The sequence below is a fragment of the Sparassis crispa genome (genome assembly GCF_003851025.1).
Source record: "Sparassis crispa DNA, contig_000000F, whole genome shotgun sequence".
NCBI lineage: Eukaryota > Fungi > Basidiomycota > Agaricomycetes > Polyporales > Sparassidaceae > Sparassis > Sparassis crispa.
In genome coordinates this window covers 221673-243708 of record NW_020939747.1, presented here as the reverse complement: position 1 = coordinate 243708, position 22036 = coordinate 221673, and the positions used below count along the sequence as shown (strand labels likewise).

At 50.8% G+C, this 22036-nt stretch overlaps 7 protein-coding genes across 7 annotated transcripts; 3 read left to right on the top strand and 4 right to left on the bottom strand.

The window, feature by feature from the left end:
* Positions 1-584: 584 nt before the first annotated feature.
* Positions 585-1449, bottom strand: SCP_0100690 (Peptidyl-prolyl cis-trans isomerase pin1; the record flags this gene model as incomplete). The annotated part of the gene is made up of 5 exons (XM_027752309.1): positions 585-695; positions 762-917; positions 983-1222; positions 1287-1358; positions 1408-1449. 5 exons carry the CDS (start codon positions 1447-1449, stop codon positions 585-587), a joined length of 621 nt encoding a protein of 206 aa, XP_027608110.1.
* Positions 1450-3667: 2218 nt separating this feature from the next.
* SCP_0100680 (Peptidyl-prolyl cis-trans isomerase pin1) lies at positions 3668-4360 on the bottom strand (the record flags this gene model as incomplete). Its single annotated transcript, XM_027752308.1, has 4 exons — positions 3668-3778; positions 3845-4000; positions 4066-4305; positions 4358-4360. 4 exons carry the CDS (start codon positions 4358-4360, stop codon positions 3668-3670), a joined length of 510 nt encoding a protein of 169 aa, XP_027608109.1.
* Positions 4361-4856: 496 nt separating this feature from the next.
* SCP_0100670 (hypothetical protein) lies at positions 4857-5264 on the top strand (the record flags this gene model as incomplete). The annotated part of the gene is made up of 4 exons (XM_027752307.1): positions 4857-4885; positions 4975-5009; positions 5058-5161; positions 5223-5264. The coding sequence occupies 4 exons, from the start codon at positions 4857-4859 to the stop codon at positions 5262-5264; spliced, it is 210 nt and encodes a 69-aa protein (XP_027608108.1).
* Positions 5265-6490: 1226 nt separating this feature from the next.
* Positions 6491-8948, top strand: SCP_0100660 (PAH-inducible cytochrome P450 monooxygenase PC-PAH 1; the record flags this gene model as incomplete). Its single annotated transcript, XM_027752306.1, has 16 exons — positions 6491-6617; positions 6676-6776; positions 6827-6856; positions 6906-7011; positions 7062-7159; positions 7211-7319; positions 7365-7437; positions 7491-7723; positions 7774-7857; positions 7926-8107; positions 8164-8330; positions 8384-8485; positions 8544-8554; positions 8606-8630; positions 8694-8705; positions 8765-8948. 16 exons carry the CDS (start codon positions 6491-6493, stop codon positions 8946-8948), a joined length of 1644 nt encoding a protein of 547 aa, XP_027608107.1.
* A 558-nt stretch (positions 8949-9506) lies between these two features.
* On the top strand, positions 9507-10961 carry SCP_0100650 (Ubiquitin domain-containing protein; the record flags this gene model as incomplete). The annotated part of the gene is made up of 7 exons (XM_027752305.1): positions 9507-9555; positions 9608-9727; positions 9777-9790; positions 9839-10081; positions 10135-10295; positions 10344-10785; positions 10848-10961. 7 exons carry the CDS (start codon positions 9507-9509, stop codon positions 10959-10961), a joined length of 1143 nt encoding a protein of 380 aa, XP_027608106.1.
* A 1045-nt stretch (positions 10962-12006) lies between these two features.
* SCP_0100640 (hypothetical protein) lies at positions 12007-15958 on the bottom strand (the record flags this gene model as incomplete). The annotated part of the gene is made up of 12 exons (XM_027752304.1): positions 12007-12315; positions 12372-13350; positions 13402-13754; positions 13802-13961; positions 14011-14070; positions 14117-14149; positions 14196-14276; positions 14332-14394; positions 14455-14744; positions 14805-15426; positions 15482-15747; positions 15806-15958. 12 exons carry the CDS (start codon positions 15956-15958, stop codon positions 12007-12009), a joined length of 3369 nt encoding a protein of 1122 aa, XP_027608105.1.
* Positions 15959-17538: 1580 nt separating this feature from the next.
* Positions 17539-19651, bottom strand: SCP_0100630 (hypothetical protein; the record flags this gene model as incomplete). Its single annotated transcript, XM_027752303.1, has 3 exons — positions 17539-18762; positions 18812-19335; positions 19435-19651. The coding sequence occupies 3 exons, from the start codon at positions 19649-19651 to the stop codon at positions 17539-17541; spliced, it is 1965 nt and encodes a 654-aa protein (XP_027608104.1).
* Positions 19652-22036: the final 2385 nt, after the last annotated feature.

Below are 22036 nucleotides of genomic sequence, written 5' to 3'. Positions count from 1 at the left end.
GTTGTCGCAGAATGTTAAGATCTTCGAGCGACATCCCCAAACTATTGAAATATCGACAACGCTTGGAAGTTGGTATATGGCACTATGCCAGCGGTCTCGCCAGGCCGGCCATTCTCCACTCCAGAAAACTGGTTGACAGGTTCAATGCACCGAATGTCAGAGAGCATATAATTGCACGCCTCGTTCAACGCAATTCCGACGCGGATAGTGAGACTTTGCATTGTAAGCAGGAATTTTACTCGGAAAGAAGGCAGTCAATAATACTAACCTCCCTACTGTCCGCGTTGCTTTTGGATAGAGGGCGCACCGTACGCAAGAGTCACCTAGTCCGATGTTTGTCGACACTTTGGTGCGATGTTTACGGAAGATCGTGATGGTAGGAGTAGACCAATATACGAAGTCTCACTGCCATAGACAAGGGAAATCGGCAGATACGAGAATGAAAAAGGTCACTCCCTGCAGGTCAATTATCGGGCTAGGCGAGACAGGTCACATACTCTCCAGGTGGTTTTGTAGCGGTTAAATACGAATACAACAATCTGAATAGCCTTACACCATTTCTACACTCTTCTGGAAGTAACAGCCTACCCTGTTCTCAGGATGAGGTGTACCCCGCTATCGGTACTGACGACATCACTGATCTCGCCAATTTTCAGGGAATAGGTGGCATCCTCGAACGGTTTCTGCATCTGACCCTGCATCGAACACCGAGCATCAGGACTGCCTCGGTATTCAAACGTAGACATGTACGGGTAACTTACAGGTTTAAATAATCCGAGGTCACCGCCGTTCGAATGCGAGGAACAGTCAGAGTGCTCTCGGGCAAGCTCCGCGAACTTCTGCGGTGAGCCGTTGATCTCCGATGCATACTGCTTCAAAATATCGATAGCCTCCTCCTTTGAACGCGTGATGTTTTGCTGCAGGGAACGCACGCGTGAACCAAGATAAGCCATACGAATCAGATCATATCAGCGCGACGCACCTCCTTCCAGCTGCTGGGCCTCCGGCTTCCGCGATGTTTCACAAGCAGGTGGCTCGCGCGAACTTGTGCGGGCCTATCTCCCGCCCCGCCACCAAGCAGATACTCCTTTGCGCCAGGTAGAGAATGGATCTCCTCCTGTGTTAGCTCGAGCGGTGCCTCCCATGTCGACTGATTGGTTTGAGAGTTGTAAAAATACGGCACTCCCCGCGAGGTTGAGACTCGGACTTCCCAAGGTAAGGCCTGAAAAATAGTTCTATTAGAGTACACAAATTAAAGGGCGAAGAAGACATGCCATTTGCTTTACACTGTTCGACTTGCAGGTTCGAGTTGAGTACGGCTCATGGGAGGATACATCTTTGAGTCGGGGCCGGGCCGTCTCCAAGATACGATCAGATGAGCGCACGTGCAAGATCGAAGCGGCTTACGGAGATGTTTCTCAAATCCTGCCAGAGAGGAAGGGGATGCATCTGAAAGATCACAGAGTAGTTGCATGTCTTTTGACTGACCACAGAACCTCTTGGGAAGGACTATAACACCAGTAATTAATGCATGACTTGCCTGTATCAGACAGTTTATCAAGGTCTGCTAGATTCCAGTGTCAGAAAATAACATTGCACATGTCCTAGGTCTATTCCTGACCAGAAAAAATGTTTCTGAAATGAGAAAAGCTCTCAGAAAGGTCAATTTATGGTGGATACACAAACTCATTTAAGGACCACTGGACCCCCTCCCTCCCTAACCTCCGGTCTCGGAATTCTCCGGCTGGGCCCTCTTGATGGGGGCTGCCGACTTACAGGATCCGCCGAGTGAGTGGTGAACCGGTGACACATAGTACTGATAGTGTTGAAGCCTACCGGCATCGTAATTCGGTATTTCGCTTAGTTACGTGGGAATTTTTACCTCTCAAGAAAGAATTGTTTGACGAAGTCCGATTTGACCTAATAATGCGACATGGATATGTTGCACCTGTCGAACACGAGGTACCATAATATCATATCGGTTCAGGCGATCAACTTGTCCTCCATTCTTAAAAAGAAAAGCACGCGCGGGAATTCCGTTACCTGATTTGATTTGGCGTCATGAATTTGAGGTTCTCTTGTTTGATTTTTTTGACCAATGCGTCAAATTGTGAGACCGACCTGCATTTCGCAAACGTTTCGTACGTAACCAATGTTCTTCAACTCCGAGGCAATCACAGAGTGATCCCTCGTACGTCCTATGCCGTCGACCACCTATGCCTTGTCTAACCACGTTCATAGCGTGGAGCGCATGTTACAATTTCTTAAGGCGATTCATATGGACCGAATGAGTGCGGTGGAAAAACTCCGGTTCGACCGCCGTCGCAATATACCTGAGCCTCCTGAATCTTACAAAGATAGATTGAGGCAGCGTATCGGACACGATGAAGAGCAGCTTATCGATGGCAAAGAGCTCGAATATGGAGTATGTCTCGAGATGTTGGACTGGTATCAGCAATATTGCAAGAGAGAAGGATTCTTACCCAAGCATCTCAAAGAGGCGCCTTCTCGCGGCAGTCGTGACGCTCTGGGTACGGTCTCTATTGATCTTCCAGTGAGTCGCGAGTCCCTGGAGGTCCTGCAGTTCGTGGCTACAGCGCCGCCCAAGGCCCCATGCAAATTAAGCATGCACAGACACGACAGAAGCGCATCCATCCACTTGCGAGCTCAACGTTCACACTCCTCGTCGCAGGGAGTGAATCCGCAACAGATTATGCCACATAGTTCCGCAAGTCAGGGACACCTCCCAAAGAATTCCATTCGGTCATCGACTGCAAAGGATAGCTCAGAAAATAAGGCTGCTAATGATCTACTCACAGCAGGGCATTCAGAGACTGTGGACGAAGACAACCTATTCGTAGCCCTCGAACTTCCTATCTTCATGATGGGATACATGAAGGAGATCGCCGACAGAGTAATGGCAACGCACCAGCATAGATTTTGCTCCACTTCAGCGGCAATGTTTCTGGAGGCGATCGGCAAATCCCAGTTTCCGGTCTTCAGTGGACTCGTGGATGGCCCGAGGGTATCGCTTGCCGCTTGGAGTAAAGAAGGTATGAGTGTTTATCAGTTAAGACAAATATCTAACTGGCCCACTGGATTTGTTGTCGCAGAATGTTGAGATCTTCGGGCGACATCCCCAAACTATTGAAATTTCGACAACACTTGGTATTATGGCACTGCCAACGTTCTCGCCAGGCCGGACATTCTCCACTCCAGAAAACGGGTTGACAGGTTCAATGCACCGAATGTTAGAGAGCATATAATTGCACGGCTCGCACAATGCAATTCCGAGGCGGATGGTGATTCTTTGCATTGTAAGCAGAAATGTTACTCGTAAAGAAGGCAGTCAATAGTACGAACCTCCCTGCTGTCCGCGTTGCTTTTGGATAGAGGGCGCACCGTACGCAAGAGTCACCTAGTCCGATGTTTGTCGACACTTTGGTGCGATGTTTACGGAAGATCGTGATGGTAGGAGTAGACCAATATACGAAGTATCACTGCCATAGACAAGGGAAATCGGCAGATACGAGAATGAACTGCAGGCCAATTATCGGGCTAGGCGAGACAGGTCACATACTCTCCAGGTGGTTTTGTAGCGGTTAAATACGAATACAACAATCTGAATAGCCTTACACCATTTCTACACTCTTCTGGAAGTAACAGCCTACCCTGTTCTCAGGATGAGGTGTACCCCGCTATCGGTACTGACGACATCACTGATCTCGCCAATTTTCAGGGAATAGGTGGCATCCTCGAACGGTTTCTGCATCTGACCCTGTATCGAACACCGAGCATCAGGACTGCCTCGGTGTTCAAACGTAGACATGTACGGGTGACTTACAGGTTTAAACAATCCGAGGTCACCGCCGTTCGAATGCGAGGAATCGTCAGAGTGCTCTCGGGAAAGCTCCGCGAACTTCTGCGGTGAGCCGTTGATCTCCGATGCATACTGCTTCAAAATATCGATAGCCTCCTCCTTTGAACGCGTGATGTTTTGCTGCAGGGAACGCACGCGTGAACCAAGATAAGCCATACGAATCAGATCATATCAGCGCGACGCACCTCCTTCCAGCTGCTGGGCCTCCGGCTTCCGCGATGTTTCACAAGCAGGTGGCTCGCGCGAACTTGTGCGGGCCTATCTCCCGCCCCGCCACCAAGCCGGTACTCCTTTGCGCCAGGTAGAGAATGGATCTCCTCCTGTGTTAGCTCGAGCGGTGCCTCCCATGTCGACTGATTTGTTTGAGAGTTGTAAAAATACGGCACTCCCCGCGAGGTTGAGACTCGGACTTCCCAAGGTAAGGCCTGAAAAATAGTTCTATTAGATTACACACATTAAAGGGCGAAGAAGACATGCCATTACTTTACACTGTTCGACTTGCAGGTTCGAGTTGACTCGGAGTACGGCTCATGGGAATTTGGGTCGGGGTGCCCGGGCCGTCTCCAAGATACGATTCGTTTTTAGCCTCCAATGAGCCACTACCCTCGAAGTTGTGCATATGCATAGTGTCTCTTGAAGATGAAGTTAACTTTCAATAGTGAAGGCTCACTTTTTCTCCATTTTCTGAGGTCAAACCCGAGTCTCCTACGCACAATATAGCGTTGTTACCATGATGTCTCGTTGGAGATACCGTCGTAACAGCAAAATGCTAGTACTATCCTAGCTTGGTCCTAGCCAAGGATTCTTCCACATGTTCTTCACCACTCCAACAATCATCACAGTCACCAAAATTACGCTTGTGTCACTCTGTCCTCCACCGCCGAAGTAATTCATGCTTCGAGTTCCTCAACAACCTGCATGCAGCACTCCCCGTGAGAGCGGAGAGTCATTCCGCGGTCACCATGTTTTTTCATCTATGTTCGTAGCATGTGCAGTGAAAAGCGGGTAAGAAGCAGCCTCCTCTAGCTGGTGCACGAACTATAAGAGCTGCGAGCTTCCATTCACACATCCACATCTATCGTTGTCCCATCTAGACATATCATTGATCCTCATTGCCATCACGGCATTGGTGAGCAATCCAACCCGTCCATATCGTCCGATACTCAGTTTTCCGCAGACTATGTTATTGGTGTGGCTCTCGCTGTCATTACTTTGTACAGGCCCGCCAGACTCTTCGCCCGCCGCTCGCTCAAGGCCTGCCCTCACCCGTCTTCCTATCCTGTATGAGAGCTTCTGCGGTGTAGAGGCGGCACTGAAAATCCTTTGCATCATTTCTCATCAGGAAATACGCTCGCGCTCAATCATCTCAGGATTGGCAATTTAGAGTTCCAGTGTCAATACTATCACATCAACGTTGTTCGAAGATGGCGTTTCTCGTGAGTATCGAACTCTGACTGCGTACCTCCTGCGTTTTAATTTTGCTGTTTCTATGCCGTTTAAGGTACTGGAGGTGCTCTCGAGATCGTCAAGTTCACGATTTTTTCGAGAAGCCTGACATCCAGCGCGGGGCTCGTGACGCCTATGGTCAGAAACATGCCCCTCGGGATGCAGATGCGGCCCTGCGTGTGACTGTCCTCCATCCGAGGAAAGAGTGAGTGGGTCACGGAAAGAATCAGCGCAATCACACGATGTCGACCTCCGCAGTTGGTGTGGTCTCGTGTCGCGGTGTGATCTATTTTCTGCCATCTTGACGTCGATTTGTGCCGGGTTCGAGGTGAGTGGCATCCAGAATAGCAGTTACATGTAGTGAGGTACCTCGAGAGCAAGGTCACTTCGAGGTAACCAAGCAACCCAATTCGGCCTATCTGGAGGTCGGGAAGCAGTCTAAGGTAAGTAAATATAGACACTGCAATTGGTTCCGGATATTGGACTGGGCCGCGCGAGGGCATCGGTTGACATCTCGTTTTCCTTAGTGCGAAGTAACGTCCCTCGAGCTGGGAACCTTTCTGTAAAGGTTGATTTGAGGACATAGTGACAGAGTGGTGGTATGACCGAGATAACGATCTTCGTACCAAGCGTATCTGCGCACACCGCATAACGTTCTGACTCAGTGGATGGCAATTGGTATGTCATTTCAAACCGCTCTGATTTCTGTGGATCCAGACATTTACAATGTACGAAAGGCTTTTGAACAGCTTACAACAGGTTTAAGTGCGAGGCGAGAAAGCGTCGGCCGACCAATGCCCAACTTGGAGTCAGCCTGTCTAGGGTTTCTTAACAATCGAAAACGAGATACGAGAATAATCAGCTGTCCTGATTCTCAGGAAGATTGCTGATCCTATACTGGTCTCATACTTAGTCACGGGCCGTGAGAGCGGAGACCTGTTTCCCAGCGCTGCCATGATCCAGTATCTATGCTTGTGACGTGCGCAGCTAAAGGGGGCCACGCAAAAGAAGCCTTCACTTCCACTCGACATCAGCTGGCCGAGCCAATTCACACGTATCGCTTCCATTGAGACAGCCCAGTAATCGCCGTTGCTGTATTAAGTCGGCAAGGTAAGCACCCCAAATTCATGCCTCAAATATCTGACACTCAGTGTCTCGCGGAACATGTCCAACACCCTTATACTCTACGGCGCCATAAGCGCTGCACTGATTGCTTTTGCTGTCTACAGATTCACGACCCACCGTTCGCTGAAGTACATCAGAGGTCCCCCTTCATCGAGCTTTATCTTTGGTACGGAAGTTTCTGTACTTACCCTGGGTACGATGTTGACTGAAGGTTTTGTCGTTAGGAAATAGCGTCATTTCTAGTCACCAGCAAGAAGTGGGCGACCTCGAGTTCCAGTATGTGAAAGAGTATGGAACGGTCTGGCGCCAGGCCGGTTGCTGGGGGGTCAGCTGAACGGCTTCAGGCTTGTGATGCATTACTGACCATCCTTGTAGAGGGATAGCCTAGTCGTTGCAGATCCAAAAGTACGTGTTTGTGTAGCGTGTGAGACCGCTTGCCCGACACAGGATACAGGCGATCCAACACATCACGTATAAGGCGGGATACAACTACCCGAAGTCGCTGATCTCGCGATACATCTCGAGGCAAGTCGCCGGAGACGGTATCTTGATCGCAGATAGTTTGTGCCATTACCCGAATACCCCTACCTGAATCGTGATAACTGAATAGGTCAGGATCATCCGCGACACCGCAAGATCATGAACCCGGCTTTCACAGCTGGTCAGCTGCGGACATTTATGCCTTTATTCCGTCGACTCTCCACTAAGGTAAAATGCTCCCACCAGTGATAAGCAACGTTTTACTGATTTACCTTTCAGTTTACGCAGAAATGGAAGGATGTTCTGCGCTCTGCTACCACCGAAACGGAGCAGGTCCTGAACGTTCACGCCTGGCTGGCTAGATTGACGCTGGACATTATCGGGGAAGGTATGTGACGACTTCCGAAGTGAGCGCCTTGCTAATCCTACGCAGCGGCGTTTGACTACCAATGCGGCGCACTCGACGACGAGGAGAGTGAGGTGATGGATGCGTACAAGAACATGTTGTAAGTCTGCTGCACGCCTCTTGAATGCATCTGACGCTCACCACTATCACCAGTGCTGATTCGCTGCTCTATCCAACCAAGCCAACGATCCTGTTCCGCTCCATCTGGAAGTACATCCCGGAGCACCTCCTCCGCCTCATCAACTATATCCCCACGCGCGAGTACTCGCGGTTCCGTCGGTCGCTTACCACTATCAATTGGTTCGCAAAGCAGGTCATTGACGAGAAGACAGAGGCGTGCCTTGCGGGCAAGGCGGAGAACAAGAAGGATATCATGAGCATTCTCGGTGCGTTGGGCGCTGAGGAGGCAGATTCTCACTCACGCATGTCTATGCAGTGAAAGCGAATGCGTCGGAAGATTCGAGGACTCGGCTGAAGGAATCTGAAATGCCCGCCCAGATGGCCACTTTCCTCCTTGCTGGTGCGCACTTTGTCTTTCCTTTATTCCTCGTGCTTGCTCGAGCTTACCTTTCGGTGTTATTGTTGTAGGGCACGAAACGACATCGTCCACTCTCACCTGGCTACTCTGGGAACTCGCCAAGAACATGGACTACCAGCGGAAAATGCGAGATGAGATTACTGCCGTTCGCGCGCGAATGACTGCCCGAGGAGACTCCGACTTCTCCATCGTCGACCTGGACTCGATGACATACGTGCTCGCGGCTATGAAGGTTAGTGCGCCACTTAACACAATCACTCTTCCTCGTGCTTATATATTCCACTCAAGGAGACGCTCCGTTACCACCCGATCGTTTATTCACTTGTGCGCGAGGCAGCCCGCGACGATGTGATTCCACTCTCGATGCCTATCACGTCAGTGGATGGAGAGGTAATTTCTCACATTCCCGTCAGTAAGGGCCAGGAAGTGGCGTTCTCCATCGCGGTGTACAACCGGTAGGTCTCGTTTATGCGGCAAGGCAATTCGATTAGGTTGACAATGTCGCCAGGTTGCCTGAAGTGTGGGGCGCGGACGCAGACAAGTGGAACCCCGACCGCTTCTTGGAGATAGACCAGTCCAAACAGACTACGGTGGGCGTGTGGTCGAACTTGTGCGTCACATCCATTCTATTAGTTGGTTCGTGTATCAAATTGAATTATTGCTTGCAGAATGTCATTCAGTGAGGAGTTTGTACATTGAATCATGATGCGGAAGTAACTGAATTCCACAGGTGCCGGAGTCCGAGGGTGCATCGGGTACGTCACTTCTATCAGAGTGAGCTATCCCCTCGAATTAATCTCGTGTTCGTACGTCTTCAGGTGGCGTTTCTCGTGCGTTCTGAACACACTTTCATTTTGGTCCTAAAACCCTGACTTTTCGATGCTCGCAGGATTTTGGAGATGCAAACCATACTTGTCGAGCTACTCGAGAACTTTAAGTTCTCCATTCCCTCCTACAAGCCAGACATTCAACGCATCCCCTCAGGGCTGATGGCGCCGATGGTCCGCGATAAGATGCACCTTGGGACGCAGATGCCTTTGCGCGTGGTTGTTCTTCATCCTGAGGATGAGTAGACAAATCGCAGAGAAGCATGCACTCTGCGGGCCGCCTTCTCAGGTTGTGTTCCTTTTTCTGTCGTTTCGCACGTCAGTTAATTTGCGCAGGTATATCTCGAGTAATGCCCCTTTCAATTTGTTTTGTTGTTGTACGAATTATGCTTTAGTGTACTATGACAAAAATTATAGGGAGTCGTCGACTGCGATCAGGAATAACACGCTCACCGCATGCACGTGTATGCACAGTTCTATCTTATGGTGAGCTATGTTGGATAAGCCGGACTGCAAAATACATCGATTACGTCGTCCCGCTCCTTGTAAAGGGGACGCCGCGTATGGATCGTCGTGCAACATGCCGAATGAACGCCGATTTCAGAGTCTTGTCTCAAGCATTCATCGCTACCTAGAATTTTTATGGAACTAGCACGAGTCGCTGGCACGCACGAGAATGAATGAGTTCAAGCTCGATAACTAGCCGTCAAGCATTTCATCGGAGAGCACAGTGCCAAGCGTCGATTAGCTAAACGAGCGAGTTTGGGCGCTAAACGTGGATTGCGTAACTTGTGGCTGCTCGTCATGTCCTCCGAATCACCATCGTCCACAGACATACAAATAAACGTCAAGGGTATGTTTCACTTTTCCTCTTCACCTTCTACTCAAGCAATTCCGATCTGCAGGACCCAGTGAGCTCAAACTTCAGATAACGATATCAACAGACAAGACCGTCCTCGAGCTCAAGCAGGCTATCGCGGAGAAGTCTGATGTTCCCGCAGACCGCCAGAGGCTCATCTACTCCGGTATGTCTTCCTTACATATAATTTTTTTTGGACACTGACATTTTACTAGGACGAGTGCTGAAAGTACGTTTGCACACGATCTCTCACTTCACGCCGATTGACGGTGCACAGGACGAAGATGCGTTATCGACATACAAGATCCAATCCGCACACACGATTCACATGGTCAAGGGAGCTGCCCGCTCTGCTGCGTCCTCATCCCAAGCGTCCGCGTCACAACCCCTTCCCAACATGCAGGCTGGCCAGAATCCACACGACCCGCTCACGCAGCTGAATAGTCACATGGGTTATGGACTTATGGCCGGTTTAAACCCGTTCGCCGAGCTGGGCGTTAACCCGAACGACCCTAACATGGTGCAGATAACTTCGACTTGTAATCTGGAGCAGCACTGACAGGTTACCCGAAGATGCAAACCATGATGAACTCGCCGCAGTTCCTCCAACAAATGTCCAGCATCATGTCAAACCCTGCTGTCCTTGACCAGATTATCGCCTCGAATCCGCAGCTCGCTGCAATGGGCCCGCAGGTCCGTGAAGTGTTCCAAAGCGAGCGCTTTCGACAGATGATGTATGTCATCCCAAGCATCTTACCTCGTCGCTAACTCGCCCACCGCAGGTCGAACCCAGAGACGCTCCGCATGATGCTGCAAATGTCCTCCATGATGCGCGACGCAGGGCTCGGCCCAGGGAGCCCCGGAAGCGGCTTCCCCGCCCCCGGCCTACCCTCCACCGCGCGACAGCAGGCGCCCGCACCAGGCGCAGGCGCAGGTGCTGCGGCACCGCCGCCGCAACCTTTCTTCAACCCGTTCTTCCCTCCAGCCGCACCGGCGCCGTCAGGTAGCACGCCAGCAGCGCCCGGAGCGGGCGGAGCTCCGCCAGCTCCGGGCGCGGGCATGTTTGACCCCGCCCTTATGCAGCAGATGCTCGCGGCGATGGGCGGTGACCCATATGGTTATGGTGGATTCGGTGGCCTCGGCGGCATGGGTGTGCCCCCTGCAACCTCCGCAGCTCCTGTGGACGCTAGGCCGCCCGAAGAGCGGTTTCAAGTACAGCTGCAGGTTTGTTTGTTTTTCTCTACGTCAATTGTCCCGTGACAAATGCTAAGCTTGGGTGCGTGTAGCAATTGCAAGATATGGGATTCACGAACGCGTCGCAAAACGTGCGCGCACTGCTCGCTACGGGTGGAAATGTGAACTCCGCGATCGAGTACATTCTCAACGGCGGTGGGTTGTGAGGAGGCCCAGACGGATGTTGGGAAAGAAGTCACCGAAGCAAGGTTGTGTATATGTTTCTTGTTAGACTAATTGAGAGATGTGTCGATTTTCGGACAATCATGCTGCTGTAGTCGAGCGAGATAGCTGACACGTCGATCGCCTGCTTGAGTGTTGAACCATGAGGTGTCTTTTCGGGAGTCCTTTGACCAAGCGCAACGTGGACGAAGAGTCGCGGAAATTTGAGAGGTATGCCTACTAGAAGGTCTAGGCGATCCGTTCCGCAACAATTGCCGCCGAAGATTAATTCACGTCCGATTCTGATTCTGAGTCGATTCTGGATGCAAAATCGTCGTCAGAATCGGTGCTCGGAGAAACTCTGAATCGCCCCAGAATCGCCAACTTTGACTCCCCCTATTTCTTCCAGGATTTCGGTCAAACCTTCACGTCGATCCTCTACCACACTCTGCTAGAGCGAGATTGGCTCTATCTAGTACCAACCAGAACTTCCGGAGCAAAGCGAATGTACCAAAAAACAACGCAACGGCACGGTTCTATTGAAATAGCTGTCAGTGTCTCCCTTATCCTCGTCGTTCATGTCTGACCGTATTCTCGCGTCTTTTTCAGACCGTCGGCAGGAGGACACACTTTACCTCATCTTGAGGAGCGCACTGCTAAGTAGGAGACCTGAAAACTTGTGAAGCGACGTTGTTATAGACACAGAACTACTATCGAAGAGATGTGCAACCCTTCTTAAGACATTTTGGCAGGAACGTCGCAGAGGAGCCGCGAGGAACCAAAGGTACAGTAGTAGTACTAGCTGCGGCATCATAGCAGCGGCGACGAGGTGACGCAGTGACTTTATCTAATGTAACGCGACGCGTCGGAATTTGCAACGTCTCGCTCTAAATATAAATTCTCCAACGTTACTAGATAGATTCTACAACACTCCTTAGAGGTATCGACTGAATACTACGCTCCATCTTAACATTCCATGCATCTCCGTCATTTCGAAAATTCCAGTATATACGTCCACTTCACCTTCCGAGGCGCCTTCGTCACCAAACACTACTGGCCTTCAGTTACTGAACTGGACGATTCGGATGTCTGAATTGGCTGTGTTGTAGCATCTCCGGATTCCTCCTTCTCGGATTTGGGAGGCACAGGTTGTTTCCACTGCAGCTTGCTATCAGGCTTCTCGAAGTCGCGATCGTTGAGTCGTTTGATGAGAAGAGGTTTGGACACCTCATTAAAAGTATCCACGAGATCCTTTGAATAAACGATAGCAAGTCTGGCTAGGACGCTGGCAAACTGGAAGGCTCCCAATGCCGTAGAGATGTCCATAGTACGAGTCTGCCGCTCGAAAATTTCTATGAACTAACGATGGTAAGCCGATCAGCAAGTACATAGCAATTAGACTGAATGCAGCTCACTCCATCATTACTCCAACCAGCCGCGAGTGCTACCCTCGGGCCATTAGTGAGTCCACTGAAAACAGGCTTTTTGGTCAGCCCCAGCACATCAAGAAATGTCACCGCCGACGCGCAAGCCAGCCTGTGCTGATTTTCTCCCTTGCCGATATCTGTATCCTGCTTCTTGTATTCCATCAGAAACACGGGTAGTTCCAGAACTGAGACAGGATTCTTGACTTTCGCATTTTTCCTCTGTCCCGCCGTCAGCACCTTGAGTCGCTTGGACATGACGTCAAGATTCTCGTCGAGATATGCACGTGCCTCTGCATTTTCATACAGGCGGTCGGTATCACAGACGGAGCTCGCGGCAATGGCATAATCGCGAGTCGGTAGCGAGTCAGTATTCGGAGGGTTTGCAGGAGGAGGAAGTTTCTCGGTGGAGTGTGGGATGCCCGGATTCGAAGGTAAAGCCTGGTTTGGGTCATCTACCTCCGGCACTGTTTCTAGGGCCGGAGCGGACGAATATAGTCGTTGCTGCAAGGGAATCGCCGGAGCTGCTCCAGATGAAGTACCATCAGGCATATCAAGGGATTCCTTGGATTCGTGCATGCCCACTATGTATGGGGCTTTTGGCGATCCTGTGGCCACCAACTGCACGGCCGCGAGAGACTCCCGTCTCACTGGAAGATCAATCGAGACCGTCCCGAGAGCGTCGCAAATGGCTCGATAAGGATCTTCTTTGAGACGCTCCAATGCGTATCCATCCCAGTTTCGACGCTCCAGCCAATCGTTCCCATGGGTTTGAAGCTGGAGGTGTGCCTTCCGCTCCAGGTTGCGAGCTTCTCTAAGGAGATCTTCATTGCGTCCAATCCGTTGCCTTAGCATCTTCTCATAAGTTTCGCCAGGGTTGAGCCCACCACCGATGATGTGGAGATATAAGTCTCCCGCAGACCCTTCGTCCATACCAACGGCCTTGGGTAAATATATCATGCGTTCCGTTCTGTGCACTTCAATTAGATAGAGTGTAGGTCAATTGATGATTAGAACTTACGATGGAATAACCCTGTCGTCATCAGGGAGTTGAAGCCTTGGCGCATCACTCGAGCGACCGCTTCGAGAATACAGGCTGATTGTTCCATTTAACGCATTGGTGAAGAAGTCAAAGATAAGGGAATCGAAATCATGACGCCAAACGGACTCCGATGGAGGAATCACTGAACGGGCCTTCCTTTGCGCCCGCTTCGCCACGGCAAGAATCAGAGATAGACTTCCCTCCAGCAGTGGAAGGACCTCTGCGGGTACGTCCTGCGGCACTACGGCACTGAGTTCATGATGTTTCTGCGCTTGTGCAAACAACTCTCGTCGAAATGGTTCAAGGGAGGGATCAACCGAGGGTATATCACTCTGCCCCTCGTCAGCAGGCGATGATGAAAAGAAGATGAGTTGCTCACAAGTGTTTTCCAATGCGACGGCCACGCGTCTCCTGCATGAATCTCATACAACGAAAAGATGACGGAGTTTTTACACAGTGCAGAGAGTATAACGTGTCTATCGAATAGATAGCCATGCAAAAGAAGGCTGTTTCCCACTTTCGCAGCTGCAGCGGCGAATCTAAGAATGTATGAGAGAACATAGCGGGTGCAGATAACATGCCGCTTACGAAGAACATGACATCGGCTTGTAGGCAGACTTCTTTGAGCCCTGACTCTTGCCTTCCTGTCTGTATGCAGGTGAGTATCGAAAATGATGAAGAGTCTGATGCTCACTTGGATTCCTCTTCTTCTGGAATTGCAATCATCCTATATTGCAATCAGACATTGTCAAAAAAATTGATCAGAAACTCACGGCAGGCTCGAAGGCGTAGAATCTGTAGATCTGGAGGAGCCCATTGAAGGAACAGACAACGAGTCCATTGACCCCTTCTTTCTGCAGAACGAGCAAAGGTCACACACAGCAAGGATACAATGACCAATATTCGTACCTTGCCTCTTGTGCAGTCTTCTTAGGATCCGCCGTCGCAGTCTTCTTAGAGTCGGTCATCGTGCTTGTGTATCAAATTTAACCTGAGGGACGATGGACGGGGGCACTGGCAGAATGCACTTACGTTGCAGGGTATTTGTAGGCAAGGCCTTCTGCCCACGCTTCAATCCAGTCACGCTGGCCCTCAGACGAGTCAGCGGAATTAACGTCTTCTTGTGTATCCAGACGCCACATAGAGACGGAACCGTCCCGTATTTCCTCCGCGACCACCGTGACCGTAGCTTCTGAAACGCCACATGTTTTCGCCACTAGTCCTTGCAAGGCCAACGCAGCATGACACAGTGCAAACGCCCCATCAAGCAAGGCCAGATCCAGGGACCCGTCTCGCCCTAAGGAACCAAGATGTACACGAGGCTGCGACGAATCATAAATGAGTAAAGGACAGGGACACAGTCTAGTCATGTATATCCTCACCAATGAGTCTTCTTTGTCGGCATCCTCGTCCAACCATCCGATGTAGAAAGAGATGGAGGTATCATACTTGGAAAACCCGACACCAACGACAGGCTCGGAAATCTTCCACACATGTCGCTGGTAGAGAATCGCCATCATCACGAGGGGTAGATCGTCTTCCTCCGCAACGCACATGAACGGTAGAGGGACCCGTTTGGGCAGCGCTCTGGAAGGCGGATACACGAGGACGTGTGCATTCAACTCCGCCGGTGATGGGGGGTCATACAGCGACTCCGAGTCACTATCGCTTTCCTCAATGAGAACGGGCTTCGCGCAACGGGAGAGAAATGTCGACATAGACATAGGTGAAGCGACCGAAACCGGCCGAGGAGGTTCGGACGGTTCACGGGGTTCATCCTCACCTAACTCCATGTCCGGGTTGTGCGACCCTGCGTCAGAGTCGGCCTCGTCAGTATCAGGATCGTTCGCCATTGCATCAGATCCGTCCGCATTGGAGTTATCGTCGGGAATCTCCGCGAAAACAGACATCAAAAGCGGTACCTGGATGGAATTGGACATGAATCTCGTAGGTACGTTCAGCCCGCCGGCACGATAGCGTGGTAAGGCGACTAAAACGTTTTCACTTCACAAAACACGATGATCAGTTGAAAGGTGGGACAATTCCGAGGGATGCTTACTCTATGGAAAAATCTGCTGTCACGGAGGACATCACGTTGGATATCATGACAATCAGGAATGATTCCTTCGGATTGGCGCTGCCACAGAGACTATCGGATGACATGACATTCCGCAACCTGGCGCAATCACTGAGAAGGGTCCCGAACATGCCCCGTAATTGCTGATCGAAGACCGCGTCCTCGAGTGAGCCAGCATGCGATTTGAACGTGTTTTGCAATTCCTCCAGCAGGGGTTCCGTTCGAGGATCAACGGCAGGATAGGGGCCCTGTGTATGGAGCACTTAGATCACAGAAAACCAGACGATATAGTAGGGATGTATTTACCGTCGTTACCCAAGGTGGAACCCGTCGAGAATCTGTGAGTAGTCCGCCACATAGTTCACGCACGTTGGGCGGCCATTTCTGGCCATCGTCGACGAATTTGTGCCATGCGATGTCTTCTTTCAGGATATGAAGATATTGCTTGAGGGGATCCATCGAGTCCAGAATGAGAAAAACCAGTTATCGCATATTGGTGCTCATGATCAGAAGGGACCTTTTAACGCCATGGCAGCAGCGGGCGCTACGTCGCCGTTCGATCGAGATCTTACGCAGCCACAAAGAACAACAACTCGGAAGCGCTGGCCCCACGCTGGTGCACGTGTAGCTGCGTACTGACATTGTAGAATAAAAAACAATGTATAAAGCCTGAACTTGTGACTTCAACCCTGAAGCATGTAGGAACCAAGTTAGTGATGCCAAAAAAATCTAGTATTGCAACACTATCTCTGCAGATCAGCGTGGTGCTCTACATACTACATAAGAGACTAGTCGCAGCTGAGTGATCAGGCATATCGTTGATCCTGCAGGTGATAGTGCCCCACTATACTGCGACTGGCATCGATGCTTAACGTAAGGAGTCTCATTCGGTACACGACTGTGCCATAATCGATTACCACCTTCAGCATGCAAAATGCTGATGAATCCGAACAGGAAACATCATCCACGAAGAGTCGCTCTGACTCTAGCAGCCTCCCGAAAGAGTCTAGGTTGCGCCGGAACACTTAGCTGCAGGTCGCTAATGCTTCCATTGAGGCACATGCCAGGACGCGTAAGCTAGTGATTCGAAGAATAGTAGTGAGCGGCGCACCTAGTACTAAGACGGAGCTTCGAATGCTTCGTGTCCACATCACTGGGAATACAATGGGTAGAGCCAATACGGAACCAGCGGATCGATCCATGGTTCTGAGTTAATTGGCATTGATCCTTGCGACAATAGCACGATATTCCTACTATCCCAGGAAGAAGTTCGCCACGACAAGTAGAGGAACCCGGTGATATGGCACAAAACGGAGAACCTTGTCCAGAACTATGACATGAGGCAAACATGGGGACGTTAGCTCGGCAGTTAACACGCGTACGTTCCTGAAATTTCGAGTCAACGGCGACAGCTGTCTGGCGATATCACAGCATGCACCTGGAAGCGCTGCAAGACAGAACTTGCGCGCAGATGATAGTACGATACGCCCATGTAGTAAGCACTGCGTTGGCGAAGATTGAAAGAGTGAAACAGCTGGCAAAAGCCCAACGGAAGTCATGGTGCTGAGAGATACACGCGGTCAGAATGAAATGAGATCGAAGGTGGCAGAAGATCGTAAACGGCTTAAGCTTGCATTGCAGGGTACGTACCTATGAGGCGCTTCAGTCCATCGAACGTAAGGAAAAACCCGCAAAGTAACAATGTCATTTCGCAACAGCATATCGTGTAGAAGTACATCATAAGCGATTAAGTAAGAGAAGGAGACAAGGGGTTAATACCGCAGTGTGGAAGAAGCCACGTCACGCCCAGCACGAGACCGAGTGCCGTACGAAGGAAGTATCCGGTACCTAGTCTAACTGACGACGAGTCCGTAGATAAAGGAGAGTGGAGAGTAAAAAAACGAGGTCGTAGAAGTAGAAACGGGTGGGAGGACGGGGAAAGGGATAAGGATAAGAAGAAGTCATAGAACAACTTGAAGAGAGGAAGAAACGAGTCGGCTTCGGGATCTGAAGTTCGGGATCTGAAGAGCGGATGGCATTTAAGCATTGAGGGAGGGGGAGAGGTTAGCCTTGAGACCGTGCTCCAACATGCGCTTGAGGAGGAAGTTGATGGAGGTAAGGTAGGTGCAGTCGGACTCTTCAGTAACTCCAGCGCCGCCAGTGAGCAAGCCGGCAAACCTGCCCTTGCCATCGACGACAGCCGAGCCAGAGTCGCAAGGCCTGGAGAAGGCACCAGACTTGTAGTTGCGAGGCAAGACGGCGACCTCCTTCGACATCTGACCGGGCTGGCCCTTGAAGTAGACCCTGGTGAACGAACGGATGGCGTTGAGGCGTCCGACGGTGAGGTCGGAGGCGTAGCCGCGCTTGATGACCATAATGCACGGGTCGTTGTCGTGGTCGAGGGTCTTCGGGCTAGACTTCCACATCTCCTCGTCCGAGATGGTGCCGTACGACTCGAGGAGACGGCTTCCCGGATACTCGAACGAAGGCGGGTTGGCGGAGTGGGGAATCATCCAGGCCGTGAACTTGTCGACGGGGATGGTGGTGCCGAGGTCGATGACGTTTCCGACGAAGTTGGTCAAGTCGACTTTGGAATCGTCGATCTCAATCACCGCCCAGTCCTCCGTGAACCCTTCCTCCCCGACGTCGAGACCGATGGGGGGAGACAGAACGATGTAGCCGAGGACACGGTTCTCCCGCTTCTTCCAGTCTCTGGAGTCGTCCGCGAGGAACTTCTCGAGGGCTCCGATCGCCTTCCTCGCCTCCTCCAACTGGGGCAGGACTTGATTCCGCTCCGCCTCAGCGTCCTCCTCATCCAGCTGCTCAGCAATCTCCAACCGCCTCTCGAGCTGCTTGATGATGATATGCTTGCTGCCGATCTCGGACTCGATGGCCGTGATATGCTTCTCGATAGCGGCGTCGCCAAACAGCAAGACGTTCCTGCGGCGCTGGCTGGAGTCGCGGTGCTGGTAGAGCTCGTTGGAACCCTTATCAGTGTGGAAGACGACGTGTCTGGCCGTGACGAGGTAGATCTTGCCGGGTTTGCGAGGGTCCGAGATGAAGAATCCGCCAGTTCCCTCGATGGATGGGGTAACTTCGGCGCAAATGGGGAGACCGAGGGCAGTGGAGAAAGGCTCTCGGGCCCGGGCGGTGGCGTTGGAGGTGGGGACTAATCGCTCAACTCTTTCGTCAAGTGAGTTCCGTTTCTCCTTTGCTGCTTCCCCTATCTCAATTTCTCCTTTCGTGTTCTCTTTCCCCAGTGTCTAGCACCACCACTTTGTCACCACTCGTGTTGCTATGGCCACCACTAACGACCCCAACTCTCTTCCCACTATTCGCGCCAGCTTGTCCGGCTACACTGTCCCTGCTGCAGTTCCAACTGCTCCATACCCTCCTTTGCCTGTCGAGGCCAAGTGCTTCTACTATGGCATACCCTCTCAGCCCCCTTTGGTCGCTCGCTCCAGCGCCAATGTCTGGGTCAAGCCGATGGGCCCTGAAGCATACTTTATTTGTAAGGAGTCTAGTCCTATTGGTTTGCACCCTCTCTGAGAGATCTGGGAGGCCACGGTCAGTCCCACCATGGTTGACTATTTGGACTCCAAGGGGGTGAAGTGTATGAGTCTGGACCCAGTTCGCATTGTACATCTTGGGACCGGCGGAGCAGATAACCTCCGACTTGCAAATTTCGATGTGGACATCATCAATATCGTGAGCGGAAAGGATACTCTTGCAGTGAGTCGTGACCTCGATGCCATCCTCGGCAGAGAGGGAGCCAGGGACAACTCCTATCCATATGATAACGGGAGGGGAAGACTCGCCAGCATACCCCATGCGAACTGGGTCCAGACTCGTACATTTCACCCCCTTGGAGTCCAAATAGTCAACCATGGTGGGACTGACTGTGGCCTCCCAGATCTCTCAGAGAGGGTGCAAACCGATAGGACTAGACTCCTTGGGATCAAAGTATGCTTCGGGGCCCGTCGGCTTGACCCAGATGTTGGCGCTGGAGCGAGCGACCAAAGGGGGCTGAGAGGGTATGTCGTAGTAGAAGTACTTGGCCTCGACAGGCGAAGGAGGGTATGGAGCAGTCGGAACTGCGGACAAGCTGGCGCGAATAGTGGGAAAAGAGTTGGGGTCGTTAGTGGTGGCCATAGCAACACGAGTGGTGACAAAGTGGTGGTGCTAGACACTGGGGAAAGAGAACACAAAAGGAGAAATTGAGATAGGGGAAGCAGCAAAGGAGAAACGGAACTCACTTGATGAAAGAGTGGAGCGGTTTGATAACAGCACTGAGAACTCGGTAAACACAGCGCAGAGAGTCGACATAGGAAGCTGTACCCGCACCTTGTATGGTTATGCGCGAGCTACTCGCCCTTCCTTGCCCCATTGTGGGGATAACCGCCAGTGAATATACGGAGACAGAACTGTCCCCCTCATAATGCGACTGAACCGTCGCCTGGATATCTGGGAGACGTCTCCTGCCTTCCTCATTCGGCGATAATGTTTGTGGAACATGTGCACCAAATTCTCTAGTCCCGTCTCCCCTTACAGTGTGTTGCATAAAAATGTGCAGGTCGTGACTCCCAGAGATTTGTTTGGTCCGCACAAATATAACCTAATGTAGTAAAGAGAAACTTTCCTTTGTGACCACGTCACGCTGGCTCTCATGGCCGCACCTCGTCTCTCCCAACAGCTGAAGGAGCGCATTGCTTTTTGGCGCGAGGTCGAGCATCATGAAATCCAGGACATCGTCGAACTAGCTGGTTGCAAAGAGCGTGCAATTTACAATGTCCTGCGTACATATCATGAATTTGGTACTGTGCAGAATCCGATGGTTTGTGCGAGAGGTCGACCTCGTCTTCTGAAAACTGGTGATATGAACTATTTGTCCTCACTGCTACATGCCAATCCTATGCTCTACCTCGATGAAATCCAGGAGCAGCTCATATATACCCGTCACAGAGATGTCTCCCTTTCCACTATCTGTCGTGCACTCCAGCACCTGGCACTGACCCATAAAACTGTCTCGAGAGCATCTGCAGAGAGGAATGAGGAGCTGCAGGCAATTTGGCGAGCAGAATATGGGGACATCCCCATGGAATATTTTGTCTGGCTTGATGAATCGAGTGCGGATGATCTCACCAATCAGCGGAAGGAAGGATGGAGTACGCTTGGACGAGCATTATCAGGAAAACCCCACTTTTCCTTAAAAGGACACTTAAATAACTTAAATGGACTTATGGTCCTTATTTAAGGACATAAGGACAAAAGGGGCCTAAGGCATATTCCCTGAGTGTCTGGAATTTGACTTATTTGAACACTTATGGCCTTAAATAAGGATTCCCAGACCTCAAAGTCTAAATAAGTCCACAAGAAAAAGTTGGGTTTTCCTGATGATGTGTGTGACGGGCTACATTTCTGCATGGGCAGCGGTACTCAATCCTTCCGGCGCTCTCAGTGGATGGCATAGTCACATGTGACATCTTTGAAGGCTCAGTCAACAAGGATAGGTTTATCACATTTGTCGAGCATGAGCTTGTAAGTTGCATGTTGTGTTCCACATGATATATTTGTGATTGACCTATGGCAGGCTCCTAAGCTTACACCTTATCCTGGTCCCCGCAGTGTTGTTGTGATGGACAACTGTGCCATACATCATGATGAAGAAATTCGACACATTGTGGTGGATGAGTGTGGTAGTGCAGAGCAGGGGTATACCCCTGGGTACTTTGAGGCATACCCCTACCCTTACCCTCCAAGGGTACATACCCTTCACCAGGGGTAAGGGTATGGGTAAGGGTACCAAACCCTGAGGGTATACCCCTCAATATGTGCCTTACTTGAGGAAATAGCATCATAGACATTAAGTTCAAGGCTTGTAATAACCTTCTTTTCTCTTTGAAGCTTCTGTAGACATAGTTTAAGGCTATATCTAGGGTGTACTTAGGCTTTAATCACCATACAATTACTGCTTACATTATATATACTATATGTAGTGATACCCTCCAGGGGTACAAGGGTCTGAAAGCTCATACCCCTACCCTTACCCTCCAATACCCTTACCCCTTACCCTTGAGGGTTATGCATACCTCTGCTCTGCACTAGAGTGCGGTATGTTGGTGTGGCATGCCCGAATATTTTACATTGACTTTGAGTAACAGATGCACGTTTGATCTACTTGCCACCGTATTCTCCAGATTTCAACCCAATGGAACAAACCTTTCACTCCATAAAAGCATGGTTGCGACGTCACAAAGCTGTAGCTGTGTCGCCCGAGACTCGTCCTTGGCTCATTCATCAGGCTATGTTGGCAGTCTCTCTGGAGGATGCAGTAGCATGGATTATAAATTGTGGTTATTCATAGGCTAGCTAAAGGTGTATGGATATGAAAGGATATTAAATGGCTATACAGCTTTGCAAGAGACACATGTTACGCAAAAGTGAGATTTGTGAAAGAATCTGTCAGTAAGCATTACCAATTGGGTACCATCATGACACTGTTCAAATGGTACTCTTCCTCTTCTCCTCCAGATGAGC